The sequence below is a fragment of the Lissotriton helveticus genome, chromosome 6, assembly GCF_964261635.1.
Source record: "Lissotriton helveticus chromosome 6, aLisHel1.1, whole genome shotgun sequence".
In the NCBI taxonomy this organism is placed as follows: Eukaryota; Metazoa; Chordata; class Amphibia; order Caudata; family Salamandridae; genus Lissotriton; species Lissotriton helveticus.
The window spans coordinates 205,383,576-205,401,381 of NC_136067.1; the positions used below are offsets into that span (position 1 = coordinate 205,383,576).

At 43.4% G+C, this 17,806-nt stretch overlaps 1 protein-coding gene across 2 annotated transcripts in view; it reads right to left on the reverse strand.

The window, feature by feature from the left end:
* LOC144762425 (cytochrome P450 2K1-like) overlaps positions 1-17,806 on the reverse strand; it is a 242,737-nt gene that overhangs the window by 36,635 nt on the left and 188,296 nt on the right. For both annotated transcript variants that reach the window (XM_078647605.1, XM_078647604.1), the window contains exon 7: positions 2,732-2,916. In XM_078647605.1, coding sequence (XP_078503731.1) covers positions 2,732-2,916 — 185 coding nt within the window. The remainder of the gene's footprint in view (positions 1-2,731; positions 2,917-17,806) is intronic.

The window sequence follows — 17,806 nt, forward strand, 5'->3', positions numbered from 1 at the left end:
GTTAATCATTAAGTTAGCTTTTCTTTTTAATTTTCTCTCCTTCAAAGGCATTCAGAAATAGCATTTTGTTCTCATGCTCCAATATGGAGTTGAGAAGGAGTTTTATTTAAGAGTTAAATACCTTAATGCATCAGGTCTGAACCTCTGTGACCCACATGGGTCATTAATCTGGGCGGAGCACTGCTTATTATCAGGCTCTGCTACCTGCAGCCAGATAATAATGTAAAATAAACATTGCATTTCCTTAACTCTATAAGGAAAAAACACAACCCTTATTTATTGCAGTTCTTAGCTAAAAATGAACTCAAGCCTGGGAGCTACTCAGAAGGTTTCCATGAGCTACTGGTATCTCGCGATCAAATGGTTAGAGACACCTGATCTAGACATATCATTGCATCAGAGGTGTACCTCTAACACTGTGGCTTTTATGATATAAACAGAACACTTGCCTTCAGAGGACAGAGGGGAGCACTCCAGTAACAACTGTCCTGGAACTAATCCTGTGTTCGACATGCTGCTCTCCTAATGCTGATCTTCTATCCTGCAGAGAGGGGTTGCCAATCCTATTCCAGGTTGAATCCCTGGTCCAGATTTCCAGGTCTGGGGACAAGGCTAATCTAAGAGATTGGGCAGAAGTCACACCCACTATGCTCTCAGAGTAGGGTTGTGATAGGTAGCAATATACAGAAATCAGACTGCCATGGTTGGACTGTTCATTCTTTGCACCATTCTCATAATGTTGCTTACATTGCTTTGTTGTATCTGCCTAATAATCGCAGCTCATTCTTTCTATGCAAGACTAAACTTTAATCGTACCTGTCTTGTGTTTACCATAGGCATGCATAAGCAAAAAATGGAAGAGGTAACATATGTCCACGATTTCCTTGGGGATCAGAGTGTCATGTTTGACACCCCAGGAAGGCTAGGGGTTCAAGTGAGGCACTGTGAGCTAGAAAGGAATTGGACTGACAGTCTCTGATGATGTAGAAGGACTAGGTCACTGCATTCTAAAGTTCTGTAATCCTAATGCAGTGTTGCTAGTGTGCATTACAGACAATCAGGGCCGGACTGGGAACCAAAACCAACCCTTGCAAAATGCTCGGATGCCCCCTCCCCCCCGGGGATTGGGGGAGCCGCCAAGCTCTTTGCCAGGGCCGGTTTTTGGCTGATTTTGTTGCAGAGCCGATTTTGCAGCTACGCTGCAAAAAAAGACCTTGTAACAAAATCTGCCCCCAGGGGCCCAAAACTGGCCCCCACCCGTGCGGCGCACCGGGGAATCGTCCGGTGCCCGCTACGGCCAGTCTGGCCCTGCAGACAAATGGGAGTATAAAAAGAGAACACCAATATGTATTGTAATGCTCATATGTGTACGGGGCTTAGTTTGGGGAAGAAAACTCCACCCATGAAAATGGTTGGTATCTGATCCGCTGTAAGAAATTAAATAATTGTGGGGCAAGCACCGTGGCACTATTTCCTCCGAAGAGATCAAGTCCCCTTTTTGTTCATTTTTGTCTTTGAATACAATGGAGATCCTATTTGCCTCAGTTCAATCCAAGTAAGACACCGAGAGGGATGGAGTTTTGCTCTGGTTCCAAATTTCCGAATTCTGGGCTGGTTCCTAACGTTCCAAAAATTTCTTGGAGTCGTACATAGAGGCCCATTTCTTGATATCATGTCATCTTTTTGATTCAAACGACACTGTTTTCCTTCCAGCCCTTTTGTTTATACTCAGATTTAAATATATTGAAGTCTAATTAGAATAAATTAGTAAAATTATCCTTTTGGCACTTGATAACACAATTTAAGTTTATTTTTATAAGGGCTAACTCTTGGGTATACCAGGTGTTTTTAAATGAGTTTCCTTGTCTGTGATTGCGGATAAATTTATTCTCAGCTCTTGAATGCAAATTTAGTATGATAAGAAGATATGTTTGCAGTGTCTAACAGTCTGTTCCAGAATTATTAATAGTCTCAATTAGTAGTGCTCCATATTGATTTATCCATTCTTCACAAGGAACATCTGAATGCTGCATCCATTTGGGTTTTTTCATATTTTAATTTTATTCTGATTCAGCTATAGTCTTCAAATATTTAGTTTTCTTGATGTCTAAGTAGATTATGATCTCCTGTGGGAAGTCTTCACTTTCTCCGCTAACCATAATTTCTTAGGAAACAATTTGCTGCATTAAAGATACTAGAGTATAATCTAGAAAAATACTTTTTGTTTACCACAAAGTGCGATGGCCCAGCAAGCATATCTGGGGAAAATATGCCTTCAAGAATAATCACTGCTGAAAGAGCATGGCCCAAAAAAGTAAGGTAAATTTATATTTTCATTGTCAGGTATCTGCCAAATAATTGCAAACCTTTTTTTGGATCTGGGGTAAGTCACTTACGGTCCAAAAGTTAAATCAGATCTCTTTCGAGTATAAACTTAACTTTCCTTGTCATCATTAATTGATTTGGAATTTTTTTAAGTATAGTGATTTATACTATTCGTTTTCATAATGAAGCTGGATGACTATAGATATTACACAACACAAAAATTGGAAAATGAATGACCCCAAACATTTTTATTTTCTGAAAGCACTTAAAATCTCGAACGATTAGCATGATTTTGTTTGATGCTTGTAAACTTAGAATAAAACTCCCAAACCCAACATTTTATTACAATAATGTCAGAAAAAATTGTCTCATTTAGGACGTTCGTAAACTGTAAATTTCTTCTTACCTTTGGAATAAAATAACCTTTGAAGTTTGTATCCACAGTGGTCTCACGGGGCAAACCTAATGGCAGAATGTTGCCAAATCGCTGGATCTCATGTATCACGGCATCTGTGTATGGCATTAGCTTACGATGCCCAGTATTTGCCTGCTCTGAGCCTATGACTCTGTCAATCTCTTCCTGAACTTTTCCTGATAAAAAACAATACATTGCAAAACATATAAAGAAATGATTCCACATTTATTTATTAATTACTGCACATTGGGTAGCTTTCCATGCACCTGTTGATTCTTATTACAAGGGCGAACTATTGTGCTAATATTATCCTTCCATAAAATAGTACACAATATATGGTTAAATTTAGAATACAAATAATTCCTTGCCACCTAGTCAGTATATATGATGACTGGAGTGTAACAGCTGACCAATCCTTTCTCACATCTTTAATGAATATTCCTTTCAATTTTGTATACTCTGACACATACACTGATAGTTATTGAAGCACCGAAGATGACCCTCATTGACATTGTTATAAGTGATTGATTTAAAGTTTATGATTTGTGTCTGATCACAATGTGGCTCAGGATAGAAAGGTCTGCCGTACTCAATGCTCCAGATATTGCAGACCTCAATGTGCTCTTCATCACTGAAAGTTATCCACAACAACATCCTGACATATGATACACAACTATTTTCCACAGGTTACACCATTCGTCACAAAGACTGAACATTCAGGTAAAAACTGGGACTTACAGTTGTCATAAGTCATTTTTTTCTCTGCACTGTTGGTAAACAAGCATTCCTCAACTCCGTTGAGCTCCTCACTTTACCTCCCTCTCACTGCAATCCATTCAACCATCCCATTTCCTGTACAGGCCCATGGACAGAACACAGAAGAAAAATATAACCAACGCACAAACTCTAAAACATGCATGCACACATGAGCACTCATACACACTGCAGTCCTCAGCGGCTTCCCTATTCCAGCACACTATCAATCAATCAATCAATCAATCAATAAAACAAGCTTTATTCGATTTTAGGTAGTAAAATCATAAAAGCATATACATGAAAAAACAATTAATCTAAAATACATCTATATACATCGGTCTGCTTTATCAAAATAACAATTTCAGACGTTACTTCTCATTGTGTGGAGCAAGCTAACACCCAGTCCGCAAAATTCAATGATTGTTTACTTTCCTATTTTTCATCACATTCTTTAAAAACCCTGCCATAGAGCTGATACAATAAAAACTATCCAGCATCTGCAAGTAGATGAAGGCAGGCCGGCATTGTCTCCATCCTCCCCTTTTTAACCGCATGCGCGCTAGCGGGTTTTCCCGCTGTGCGCTGAAATTTAAAAAAACCGCGGTTTGTGACAAAGCCAGCTCATCATGCGCGTAGCGCAGGTAATGCCCATGACGAGCTGGCTTTGTCATCTGCATCGAAGGGGTTAATAATGGCTTTAACCACCTTTTTCTCTCTGTGTGATAGAATTTACAGAATATTACCACATGAATCGTGCTTTGTTGCGATGCATTATCGCACGGACAGTGGCATAAATGTCTAGACCAATCTGTAATGTTTGGATATGAGACCAGGTGGTGAAGTGTTCCGAATCTAAATCTAGTCAGCAGATATCTTTCGTATCCGCTCAATACATGTTGCAGATAAGGTTGGATACTGCATGTAATTATGATCTGCTGATGATGAATCACAGTTGGTTTGTTCAAGGCGAGGGCTAATCTATTTTCATCTAAGTGTGCCATGATGATCCCTTTAAAATCTTTGCATGTAATAGCCTGTAGGGAATCAGGCGTAGAAAAATTTTCAGGGTGGCCGATATCATACATGAAATCTTACACATATTTTAGCCATGGGATTTTACGGGTATTATCTAGCTTCATGGCATCCCTCTTTATTTCCCTGTTTAAGGTGGCGTTCTCCGTGGTCCAGATTCTGTGCCATAAGAGACTTGGCGGAGCCCTGATTATGTCAGAGATGTATGTGACTTCCAGCGCAGAATGGCAATTAAATACAGGTGCGCTAATTGTGACGCTCTATAGAGACCTCAGAAAGGCATTTTAGGTACGCTGGATTGGGGTACAATCTTGAAAGCCCCAAATTCCTGCCCCATAAATGGCTATACTCATGCATTTTGCGCGGTAAATTCTCAGCATAATTACCAAAGGCCTTTCCCCCAACTTTTTAGAGAAGTTAAAAAGAGCTGCTATAGACTTCATATATAAAAGGTTACTTGCCTTGACCACTGCAGCCCAAGACCCCGTCCTCTCAAAAAGAAACGCCCAGATAGTTCAACGAATTAGTGGTTCCCACTTCACTACCCCCTGCAAGGAATTTCCTTTGAATATTTTTAGTTGAACCACAAGACATGATAAAACTTTTCTTGGCGTTTAGTCTTAAACTGAGCCTGTCCATAAAGGGAAGAATAAAAGGAAAGGGCCCTCTGTAACCCAATTTGACTACGGGCCATAAGCACCGCATCATCGGCGTAGAGAAGCGATACAATAGGACGAGAGTTAACATAGGGCGGGTCCCTGGTGTGTGGCACCAACTCCTGCTCCAAGTGTGGCTCAATGGTTAGAGCGGCAGACCCTGATGCTGACGTCTAGCCCGGGACCAGGGTTCAATTCCCTGCCTCGGCGGGTCTTGGGCTCAAAATTCCACGGACCTGACAATTCTCGCCTCGGTGCCTATTCCAATCATGGAGTCCCACTCTGCAACTCTGGGCAATATCTTGCTTAATCTCCACAACGGCCCCCACAATGCTAAGGATGCCTGGCCTCCACCTTGGGGGTACCCAGGAGCGGACACCTCACAGGGAAAGCCAGGATGGGTTCCACAGCGGTATTCGTACAAGCACCTTGAGACCGTTGTGGGTGAGTAGTGCGCTATACAAGTATCAATTTACAAAGGCCAAATAAAACTGCTCAGATTTTGCTTTAGTATATTTACTAATTAAAATACTTAAGTTTAAATCTGCTCGTTTGTCCCTAAGCCTGACCTAAAACCATATTGGACGTCGTTAGGATATCATTTTCTGCGGTCCATCCCAGCACACAAAACATGAAGAAAATCATTACACACCCTCCTCAACCTCATTCAGTTACTTCTGTGCCAGGTCTTTACCAGTGGCAGCAGTGAAAATGTCTGAGAAAATAGTATTTCCTGCCCTAAGTGCCTGGCAAAGCAATGAGCTGTTTTGTCCTTGTGATTAATGCACAGGATGGCGTCTCTCTCTCTCTGTCTCTCTCTGTCTGTCTGTCTCTCTCTCTCTCTCTCTCTCTCGCTCTCTCTCTCTCTTTCTCCTTTTCTCTCTCTTTCTCTCTCTCTACAGATCACACTGACATTTCAATGGCTGCACTCACTCACAGTGGAGCTCACTGACCTCTGCACCACACCGCCTTGAAGAGAGGCAGTTGTAGAATGTAAGCTCAAAGGGGAATAAGTATGGCAAACTGGGGGTGGTTATTCTTTACCTACAAGAGGCAATTCCACAAAAGATGTAGACGAGGATAGCCAATCCAAGATAGAGATTTTTTCCTCTGAAAGCTTTTCCTTTTTTGATCTTTGACAGTGCACATGGTCCCTGCTTTTACGATGATTTTCCAGTTTCTACTGTTTTTGTTCCTGATTTATGTTCTGTTTTGTAGCTGCTTTCTTGCCTCTGACGTAAGTTCTGAAAGTCTCAGCATGGCTCTTTCCCAACCCTGGTCACATTGTGCATGTACAGTTTCCTAGGCAGGGCTATTCTCTTAGTGCCTGAATCTCTGTTGAATAGAGAATCAGTTGATGAAAGTCTATAAACAGGCCTAAATGCAGGCTGTATGTGAAAGGTTCCCTTCTGGGGGACGAATTTCACTGGCCTATCAAAAGGGTTAAATGACCTCCTACCAACAACTGTATGTACTCTTAGGGTGTCTGGCTAGATTGTATGTGGAGCCGAAAGTCGCCAGTCTAATACCCATCCATAGGGTGGCCTTGAACGGAGGTGTTAAGTTGGGCACTCATGGGGGAAAACTTTGGCTGTCATCCAACAGGAGGGGATGATGATCTACAGGAGGGGCCAAATTGACCCTTGGCCCTTGTTGCCTGATGCTTTTATCCACATGAGTCAAGGGGGACAAAGGATGGAAAAGAGGGAGGAGTGAAGACACTTGTGGTGCTAGGACCTGCACCTGTTCTCTGAGCTCCTTCAGTTCTGATTGTAAAGTGTTGATCACCTTTACATCGCCTAAGTCATCGGGCACCCCCTGTTATATAACATTACTGATCAGAGGCTCTGGCTCACCATTGGCTAAGATTGCACAGTGGACTTGAATGTCACAAGGAATTCTCTGAGGCGGTGTCTCCCACAATCTCCTACCATGGCGGTTGCATTACAAAATACCTCACGGGTGACTACTGTGACATTCCAATGGTTTACCCTCGTTTGCCCTTTTCCTTGGGGTAGGTTTAAATATGGATTCGACTTCTTCTAATAAATCATTTATAACTTTCAAAGTTTTGCCTTCAGAGGACTTTTTGGTAGGCTTTTTGGGAAGAGACATCCCCTGTGGAATGTTTTGTGTGTTCATTTTGCCAATTGTATCAACATTATCAGAGAAGGCAATGCCTCACTCAATTGGTTCCCAAGTAAATCATTTCCTTTACTTTTAACACAGATCCTTTCTCATGCAACAGAGCCAAGAGGGGTGCCCCAGCCCAGCCTTAACCAGGTGCAGTTGGGCCAGCATTTCACCTGGTCTGTGCACGGGCACGCGGGAATGCGCATCCCGCTCTTAACTTAAGGAGAACAGCAGGGCTAACAGGCACCTCAGGGCATGGGAAAGATCGAGAGTGGGCTATGTGCCACATGTTTAGCTGGTCCTTGAAGTCCTTGGGCCTCCCACCTTGATACAGGACCATGCCACGCTGTGGGAGCAGTAAAGAGAAGGATCGGCCACCATGCCGCAGGTTTTACTTGTCCCTAAAGTCCACAGGCTTCCCACCTTCGTAGGAACTGTCCATAGCAAATATCTTATCAGGAAAAAGGGAGGGTAAACATATGATACATGTAAACATTGGTACAATGAGCATGGATTACATTTTTTTCCCCCTTAGCATATAATGGGAGGTACTTTCTCCATCCCGGAGTAGCAATATTTATGGGTGTGTTAAATATTCCCTTTAGTTTCACAGGAACCATTATCATCTCTGACGTAACATAAAAATCTAGTTTCTTACTAATGTTATGTTATGGTATAAGGTTTTTATCTAGCACACATATCACTCGGAGGTTAAGATTGATGGCAAACAGGAGGAGGAAAAGCAATCAAAAGAGCCATGCTTTAAGCTTCTTTCAGAACTGTTTGTGATCAGTGATCATACAAAGCTGCGTTGGAAACTCATACCAGAAGAGGGGAGCTAAATGAGAAAAGGATCTGCCACCATTCCTGGTGGTGCAAACCCTGAGAGTAATGAGTAGATGTTTAGTTCCTGAACCAAGATTCATGTTAGGTGAATACCATTTGAGTTTCTTGGCCAGGTAGCTCTGCCCTTTTCCATGCAAGGTCTTATGTACCAGGCAGATAATCTTGAAACAAACTCGAAAAAACGAATAATAATGTGATGTATGATGTCCCCAGTTAACGTCATTAATAATACAATTACTGATCAGGTAAATAAACGTACTTCTTCTACTTTTACACTCTCAGAAAAATTAAACAGGTTGTACCCTTTATACCACATAAACTACAAAAGACACTAGTCGTGCCGCTAATTCTATCCAAGATTGACTATTTCAATAGCCTGCTTCTGACTACTCACAAATATAATATCAATAAACCTAAGGTTGTACACAATGCGGCAGCCAGACTTTTGTTAAAAATTCCCCAAAACTGCTCCATGTCTTAAGAATTAAAAAGTTTGCACTGGCTTACTGTTAAACATAGAATAATTTTTAGGTACTCTGTTTAGTTTATAAAGCATTCCATAATTTGGGCCCCGAATCACAGAACCAGAGTTTCAAAATATATCTCCCTGTCAGAAAGCTTTGATCAAATTCTGCTAATTTATTAATACCGCCAAGGTACAAACAAGAATGATGGGGGGGAAGAGCATAGTGCTGGAAGCATCTAAAGCATAGAGCGCACTGTCTCTCACCATAAAAACAGCATCCAGTCTGCTAGCTTTCAGGAAAGCCTTAAAGAACTGGCTGTTCAGATCCCGATAACCCTTGCGACCTGTAACACACCTAGCCCGAATTGAATAGCGCTTAGACGCCTCTGGGTAAGAATGCGCTATAGAACTAATATTAACATAATATAAGATAACAACTTTTTATTCCATTCCAAACAATATGGTATGTTCCTGAGCAATTATTTGGGATAGGTATGACTAAGCTCCTAGCAATTACTGGGTAATTTCAAGGTGGTTAGTGCTTGAAGGGTAACGACATTGTCCTCTTACATTTAGTTTGTTGTGTTTATATTTAAAATATCAATAGAATGGGAAGTGGTTGCTTGTGTTCTCTGATAAATAGCTCTCAAAATATTCAAAATGTTAACGGTTGTTGAGAATTCAATTTTACCTCAGTGCATTCTGGTTCATGTAGTCTTCAAATTCACTTTTTCATCTTTTCATCATAGTTTTTGTGAACAATAAAAATGAGTAGCCTCTTAAAATGTATTTTACAGTCGTTAATGATCATCAATGGGGAGGGAATGTAACTTTGTTCAGATGCATTCTCATGCAGTTTCTAATTTGCTTTGAATTACATTGGACATCAACTGCACTTGTGGAAGCACCACAAAAACCCAGCAATGGGGAGGAAATGTAACTTTGTTGAGATGCATTCTCATGCGGTTTCTAATTTGTTTTGAATTACATTGGACATCTACTGCGCTTGTGGAAGCACCACAAAAACCCAGCATCACAAATCTGAAGAAATGATTGGTTGTACTTAACAGCATGCAAACTTTTTACAGGTGTTGGCACTTCTGAGTGGTACTATATTGTTTAAATATACAAGATAGCAGCTCGCCAGGAGGCTGACTGGTTTACACCACACTCCTAGTGATGATGGAAGAACATTTAATTGAAGATCTTCCTCACAGATTTCTCCCAGTCAATTTCAATTTCAAAAACCTTTATTCGATCATTTAAAAAAATAATCATAAAAGCACACATAATACATCAGTAATACGAGACATTAGTGGAGTTAAAATCATACAATCAAAGGAAGGGATGGGCGGCGAAATATGCTGAGGCTGTGAATATATTGAAAGCACTACATTGAAGTTAAAAAGCCATACTTTTCCTAGCGGACACATATTTTAGAATAAAAATTGCTGTAAAAAAACACACATCCGGTTCGTCAAGTGCAAATAAAAGTCTCATAGCAGTTTTAACAGTGGACACAAAATATTTTTTAAAAAGTGGTTTAAGGTAGGCAATACGGAGATGCAAATACAAAGGACAAAGTAACAAAAAGTGTTCGGTGCTCTGCTTAGAAAACCCATCACAGGGGCAGGGTGTTGACGTATGCTTTTTTATCATGGGGAAAGCCACCAAATTATGGACAATACCTAATCGTAATCTGGTGAGAACGTACTGGTGGGATTGCTTGGTAACCACATTTAGATACTTAGAATAACCGGAACTTGCCTGATTATTAGAATGATAAAATTGATGTGTTACATACAGGCAAGTAGCATCCCTACGTAACTTGGCTTTGGCCCCCAGATAGACATGTTTAAGCACCTTTTTGGAGATATCAGTGGCACTACCGGGGTCCAGAAAAACATTCAAGTCGAATACGTCCCTAAATGTTCTTATGACGTAATTAAGCCATGGGATCAAATTATATTTCTCCAGGCGGAGGCAGTCTTGAATGATTCTTCTGGTAAAGCCAGTTTCCTCCTTGGCCCAGATAGATCTCCAGGCCATTAGTGGTCTTAGACCTATGAGATCAGTCAAGAATTCCAACCCTACCGCTTGGTGAACCAGCCCAGTAGAGGCAGAGGTTGGAAGACAAAGAAGTCTCTTTAGAAAGTTGTTTTCCTGCACTTGTAGATCTCCATGACCACAGTGTCCCCAAACACCTGAACCATAAAGTGCCACTGTGGCACATCTAAGACGATAGATATGCAACATGTCCCATATCCGTCGACTTCCCAATTTAGAAGCAAATTTAAAAACACCGAATATGCCTCTACCTATCTTAGCCTTGACATTAAGCATTTCCTGTGCCCACGTGCCCTTACTATTAAAAGTGATGCTCAAATAGCAGAATTTATCTACCACTTGGATTTTTTGCTCCTCAAACTGGAATGATCTCAGTTTCCTAACCTTCTTCCCGCAAGCCATAATAAAGGTTTTGGAGTTATTAATTTTTGTTTTCCTCCCCTTGATGAATTCAAAAAATGTGTCCATTAATCTCTGCAGACTGACTGGTGTTCTAGATAATAGGACTGTGTCGTCTGCATATAGCAGCACGGGAATCGATTGACCCTCAACAGTTGGTGCATCGGCGATGACTGATCTAAGCTCGGAATCCATGGCATTAATAAAGAGGGAAAAACGTAAAGGGGAAAGGAGACACCCTTGCTTAATACCTGAATTGACCTTGATGTTATTGGTACATTCCCCCGCTTGACCAAATCGGATCTGGGCCGATAGGTTATTATATAATCCAGCCAAGAAATAGATAATAGCAGCTGGTGCACCCATATCTAATAGCGTGGTCCACAGTAATCCGTGGTCCACCAAATCAAACTCGCTGGAGAGATCCGCGAAGCAGAGGAATAACGTGCCCTGCTTGGCCCGTGTATATTTACCTATGATAAGGTCTAGGTTAACACACTGCTCGATAGTACCAAGGCCCTTACGAAATCCGAATTGGGAATCTGCAAGGATAACATTAACGTCGGTCCACTCCTCCAGTCACAACAAAAGCACCCTGCTCATTATTTTTTGGGACGAGTCTAGAAGTGAGATAGGGCGGTAGTTCTTAGCCTCGCCTCTATCTCCTTTCTTGTAGATTGGAATAATTATAGACTCACCCCATGTTAGGGGGGAGCCTTCCATGACTGCCGCATTGACACCCTTGGTCAGAAGGGGGCCCTATAACAGAGTATCTGCTTTATAAAGATCAATCGGCACCCCGTCAGGCTCAGGTGCCTTCCCTCCTTTACTTTTCTGAATAGCATTAACTACCTCTTGGATTGTAATATTGAGGGGGAGGTTTGGGCCGCAAACTACGGCCCTTGAACATGAAAGGGCTTCCCCTCCCGGGTTAAAAATACTACTAAAAAGGCGACCCAGTTTTCCTCACTAACCTGGGCAGATAATACGGGGAACTCCTCCTTCTGTAAAAGGAAGGGGCTATTCACGGTGTTCCAGAAAAGCTTGCTGTCCTGCAGCTCAGCTGCTTTAGAGAGACTATCCCAAGCTTCCTCCCGTAGCTCTTGCTTCCTGCGTCTCAGATGGTCTTTATAATTTGCCCTTAGGGATTTAACAACTTCCTTGTCCCTGGGACGGCTAGAAAGTGCTTTCTTTAGTTCTTGTAAGGACTTTGAACAGGCCACATCGAACCAACCCACAGTGCCCCCTGACCTTCTGACCTTGTCAATAGTTAAAATCTTTTTAGTTAACTTGTTTATTTTCACAAAGTCAGCAAGGATGCATACAGCACCTGTATTAACATCCAGGCAACGCTGCAGCTCTTGGAGACTCGCAGCCACAATTTTGATCAGCAACTTCTCAGAGCTGTCCCTGCACCATTTGATCCTGCAGCCATTCGGGGGGCTTGAACCTTCTTCCCCCAGACGGATGTAGACATAGTAATGCCATTGTGATCACTAAGGGCCACTTCTGCGACTTTCGGGACAGCACAGAGAAAACTGATATTCTCGGATACCATTAAGTGGTCTATAACAGTGGCTGAGTTCCTCCCTACAAAGGTCGGAACGGGGTTGCCCTCCCTATCGTTTGCGGGCACAAGGATTATCAGTCCCAGTTTGAGCATTAAGGTGTTAAGTGATTCTCCATGGGGAGTGTGAGTAAAATGGGCCCGGTCCTCCCCTTTGTCCACGTCAAACCCACAGGCATTCGTAACAGAGAGGGGGCACATGGAGATATTAAAGTCCCGTCCCCAGATAAAGTCAAAATGGACTGAGTTGGCCCCACAAAGTTTGTCTACTGCAGTCTCAAGATCGTTAATTACTGAGAAGCTAGAGGAATCAAACATGTTGTTGTAGTGGTTGATTAACAAAACATTACGGCCCCCGCTTTGCTGCAGCCAAATCATTTGTGAGTGGAATCCAATAGTTATATGGGATTTGACCTTTACCGGCAAGCTCACACACAATAATATCACCAGCCCACCTTTAGCCCTTCCCATGGTTGATCCCTGCGCCAAACAGTTAAAAGAGACATACCCATCAAAATGGATCTCTTCCATTGACCATGTCTCCTGTAGGCAGAGAATATCAAAGTTTGTCACATGCTCTCTCCAGCCCAGTAACTCTTCCTTGTTCCGCCAACCCGCAATATTCCAACTCACTAGTTTGTACCCAGTACCATGTCCTCCCTTATCCAAAACTATGTTCTCCCCCATAGACAAATGAGGGCATGTCGTTTTCCTTGGGGCCTCCAGACTATAGGATTGCTTATTGCATGGGGGGATGGTGGGTATCTGGTGGATAGTGCCTAGTGAGTCAATGGCCGTTGGCGTACGCTCCGCAGGGTCATGCTCTGTTTGTTTAGTGCTCCCCGCCAAAACTTCTATGTTCAGGTCTAGACTTTCCCCCTTGGATGACATCAATACGGCAGGGGGTAGTCAGTCTACTTCATCAAGACAGCTGAAGCGGTTATAATCACAAAAGGGAACATAGATTGGCATAGTATCTGGTCTACCGTCAAATCTCCTACTTCTCCCCCTACGGTCGACCCTTGTCCAATCATCAGTGTCTCTCCCATGGGCCATGCGATTTGGGGTGTAAAAAAAAGACAATGGCAGGGTCTGGATAGTAGAATCTGGTGACCTGTTAAAACCAGCACAAATGTAGGTGACAAATCTGGGGTCCCTAAAGTTTACTGTTATACAGTCCCCGTTTATAGTTTTTACTGACTTACCCACCCAGGGCAACCTTCTTAACATTATGATCTCATTAGATAGGTGGGCGGAAGGGGTCTGTTCCAGTTTAACCATTTAACAACCTTATTTTTTAGGGAGCCATAGGATTCACCTTCGCCCTCTTCTAGGGCAGGGGCGCCTGCCAAAACCACCATATAACGGTTAGCTTCTGGTGGAAAGTCCGGTAGCCGGGTCTATTGGTACTACACTCTTTTACCAGCGCAGGCGGTACATGCTTGCCGCTGTCTACCTTCCCAGAACTATCACTACCACCAGGCAAGGGAGCAGAAAACTACGTGGGGGGAGCCTGACAAACCGGGTTAGGACCTGGTGGACCAGGTGGTCTGCCGCTAGTAGTGGGGACTATGCGATCTACAAGAGGTGGAACCCCCCCCCGGTTGGCAATCAGGAATCACAACTATACCCGATCTATTCGCCAACTTTGAGTTTGCTACAAAGGCAGATGTTACTTTCTCAATATTAGCCAGTCTAAGTTCAATTTGTTCCATTTTGGATTCTAAGGGGAATACAATGGATTTAAATAACGCTCCCAGGTTTTCAATAGACAACTCGGACCCAAACTGGGTTTGCAAAGGAGCGGCTGAGGGGGGCAAAGTTAAATCCACCATCCCATTTGCGGATAATTGCCTCCCCGTAATAGGCCCACCAGGGTTGATACCATCACTCTGTCGCTTGGCTATTTTAGCTTTACTCCCATCTTTCTTATTATAAACCTGTTTCCTTTTAGGGATTGCCCCTTCTTTAGGCCCTTGACACGGGGTGCTATCGATAGTGGCCACAATTACAGAAGGAATAATCTCATGGTTAACAAGAATTAGGTCTATTTCGGGCAAAATTTCATTGACCAGAATATCCAAGTCCTGCAAATCATGCCCATCCACTCCAGGGGTAATGTCTTGCTCTGTTACACAGGGCACTATAATGGGCGTGTCCGGGGCCCTGTCTGGCGTTTTAGCCTTGGCAATTTCTCCCAAGGAAGATCTTTTAGTTGTGGAAATTTCAAGAGACATGCGTTTTTCCAAAAATGATATCTCCTTGTCAACTAGGGAGTTTGCTCTAATTAAAAATGTTTCCATGCCTCCCGCAGTAGAGCCCCCAACAAGCGTTGCCTTACTTCTTAGTTCGCGTCCTGACATAATTCGGAGTTAATATTGGTACTGCAGTCCCAAAGCCAGAACCAAGGGGGGTGGGCCGGTCCAGTCCTGATCGGTCAGGAACGGGCAGAAACGGTACCGTCCCGCGCGCGTTCCGCGATGCGCATCAGGGGGCGTGGTCTTATAGCCGAAGAGCGGGCGGGGGGGCCGGAAGAACTCACAGGTGCGGCTGGTAACGGGCCGCAGAGGATCCTGGAGCTCGCAGTCCTGCCGTCAGCCCAGCACACCACAGAGATCCCGCGTCAGGGCACAGCGATTGGGTCCAGCCAGGTCTCAGGAGCAGGCAAGGAGAAGTCCACAGGTCACATGCACAGCGACTTCTCCAAGTCATCAGATAGCTTATGGGAGTTCTTAATTCCGACAGATGAGTCATTAAATATATCTCAGACAAGTTTAATTTCACTTTCAATTTGATTCCAATACTTGGTGAAGAAGTTAACATTTGAAATGTAAAGTCTAAACTTAGTTTGGCTTGCGATGCCCAAAATTGTGGTAGGATTTGAATTACATATTTTAGTTTTAAAACAGACAATCACAGATTGTGATAGCAATCGAATAAAGCAAGACAGACCTTTTGATAGGTGTTTGCTTTCAATAAGGATGGCTTCTGTAAGGATATGTAGTATTATGGTAGATGCATTCCTTGCATTTTTCATTTAGTTTTTCTATATTAATTTAGCTGTAAAATACTGCCCAGTTTTCAATGAGGAAATATTCTTCCCACAATCCTCTGTTTCTTTAGCCAACAGATCTGGCTCTATATTACCCTAGCATTGTTACCACATATATTGCTGAAATACTATGCCAAGACTTCATTAATTGAAAAGTAACATGATGTAAATACATGGTGATAATAATACGAATTTCTGTCAGGTGCAGTTCCTGTACGAAAAAAAGAGAAGCATCCTTCCTGTTTCAATGCGTGGTTTAATAAATGATAGGACTACTTATTTTGAAAAAAGGTTGGTATCTGTATAAACAAATATAGATAAAGAGGTCCTACAGAGCAACGTGCGAGGAGGTGAACCCCCCTGTTAGAAATGGGAATTTCTGGTTGGCTAAGGCTTGCGCCAAAGCCAGGCAGAAACCACCACTCTAGTGAGGGCAAGGAAGTCACTCACCAAGATTACCCCTGCTCACCCCCTTGGTAGCTTGGCACAAACAGTCAGGCTTATCCCGGAGGCGATGTGTAAAGCGTTTGTGCGCGCACCCAGCAACAACACCCAAGGCCCACCACAAAGGAAACTCCACAAAAGGGTATATATAAAAATAGCCTTTGTATTATACCAAACACATTAGATAATAAACACATAATTTGCCCCTGGGCCAACTTGCCTCTCAGAGGCTGAGACGCCCTATGTCCAGCAATGTCAGGGCAGGCTGCGCAGGCAGCAAGAGGAAAATTGCGCAAAGGGGCAAGCCTAAACGAAGCAGCTGCCCACTAAGTGCTGGGCAGCTGTAAGACCTGAGCCTGGCACCAGCATGCCTCCTGGCTCTCCTGTGGGGCCCTGAAATGAAGAATAGCGCCAAAAACGATGTGGGAGCCTCGTGGACACGAAACAATTGCCACCACACGGGGGGAGCGGCCCACTGCCAACCGGGGCCACTCTACCCTCCAAAATGCCCCCAAGAATGTTGGAGCCTCTCGTGGGCTCTAGACAACTGCCCCCAATCGTTGGAGTCCCACTCGGGGGACTCAGGAAAACAATGGCCCCTCCGTTGGAGTCCCTCTCTGGGGACTCTGAAGACAATAGAAATGCCCACGAAGTTGGAGCCCGACAGGCTCTAAATAAAGAATTATATCAAAAGGGAGGGAAGAGGATTCGTGGTCCATTCAGTTCCCCTAGTTCAATACTCGATTAATCAAAAATGGGAATGGACACTAGTATCTACTTAACCGTCGGCTAAGCTTTGACAACCCTCATAGACCATCTGGTTCAGTTCGTTGCGGTATATCTTTTTTCCGCCCGCCAGGTGTCATGGCATAGTCATAGGGTTGCCAAATAACGTGCGGTATGCCTGCCTCACCCATAGCAATTGCAGGAGGTGGCTGAAATCAGGCCCCTCTCTTCTGGGGCCAAGGATGTCTGGGATGTGTAGACCCTGGTGCTGGCTCCAATGATGATGCCCCCTCAGCTCTCAGCCTCCCCAAGTATCAAGAATGTGCTTCTTCAGAACAAAGTTGTACAACCCTTAATTTCCATTAACTTTGCTGCCCCTCACCCAGCCCTGCAGTGCCTTACCAGAATAGTCCAAGAAATGCACCCATGTTTGTGTAAAGAATTTGTGACTGGCCCAAAACCATTGCTTGTGCTTCTCAGGGGTCAGCCCAAACTTGCTGACAAAAATGGCATTCATGGCAGTGAAGTGTGTCCCTCCCCACTGTGGGCATGTACTGCCATGTGCTTACCACCCCAGAACTGCTCTGCTATGTGCACTTTCAAAGCCACTTCACATGCTGGCAACCATTTATCTATACCATCCCCCACTCCATATCTGGGCACCAAATCCTTGGGTATGTGAAATCCGGACTTATTGAAGGCCTCAGCAGGTATGTTGCCACCATTGTCATTGCTGGACCCCACTTGGAGGGCTCTAATAGCCAGTTCTCTGAGGCTATGCTCATGGACCATCTTCCTTTCTTGCATGGCCCGCTTCTTCTTCTCTAGAGTGTGCTCCTTCTCTAGCTTAGCAAGGAAAAGGATCTGCTCCTTATACTTCTCAGTCTTGGCAAGCTTTAGTTTTCTTTCCTCCCTCCCGTAC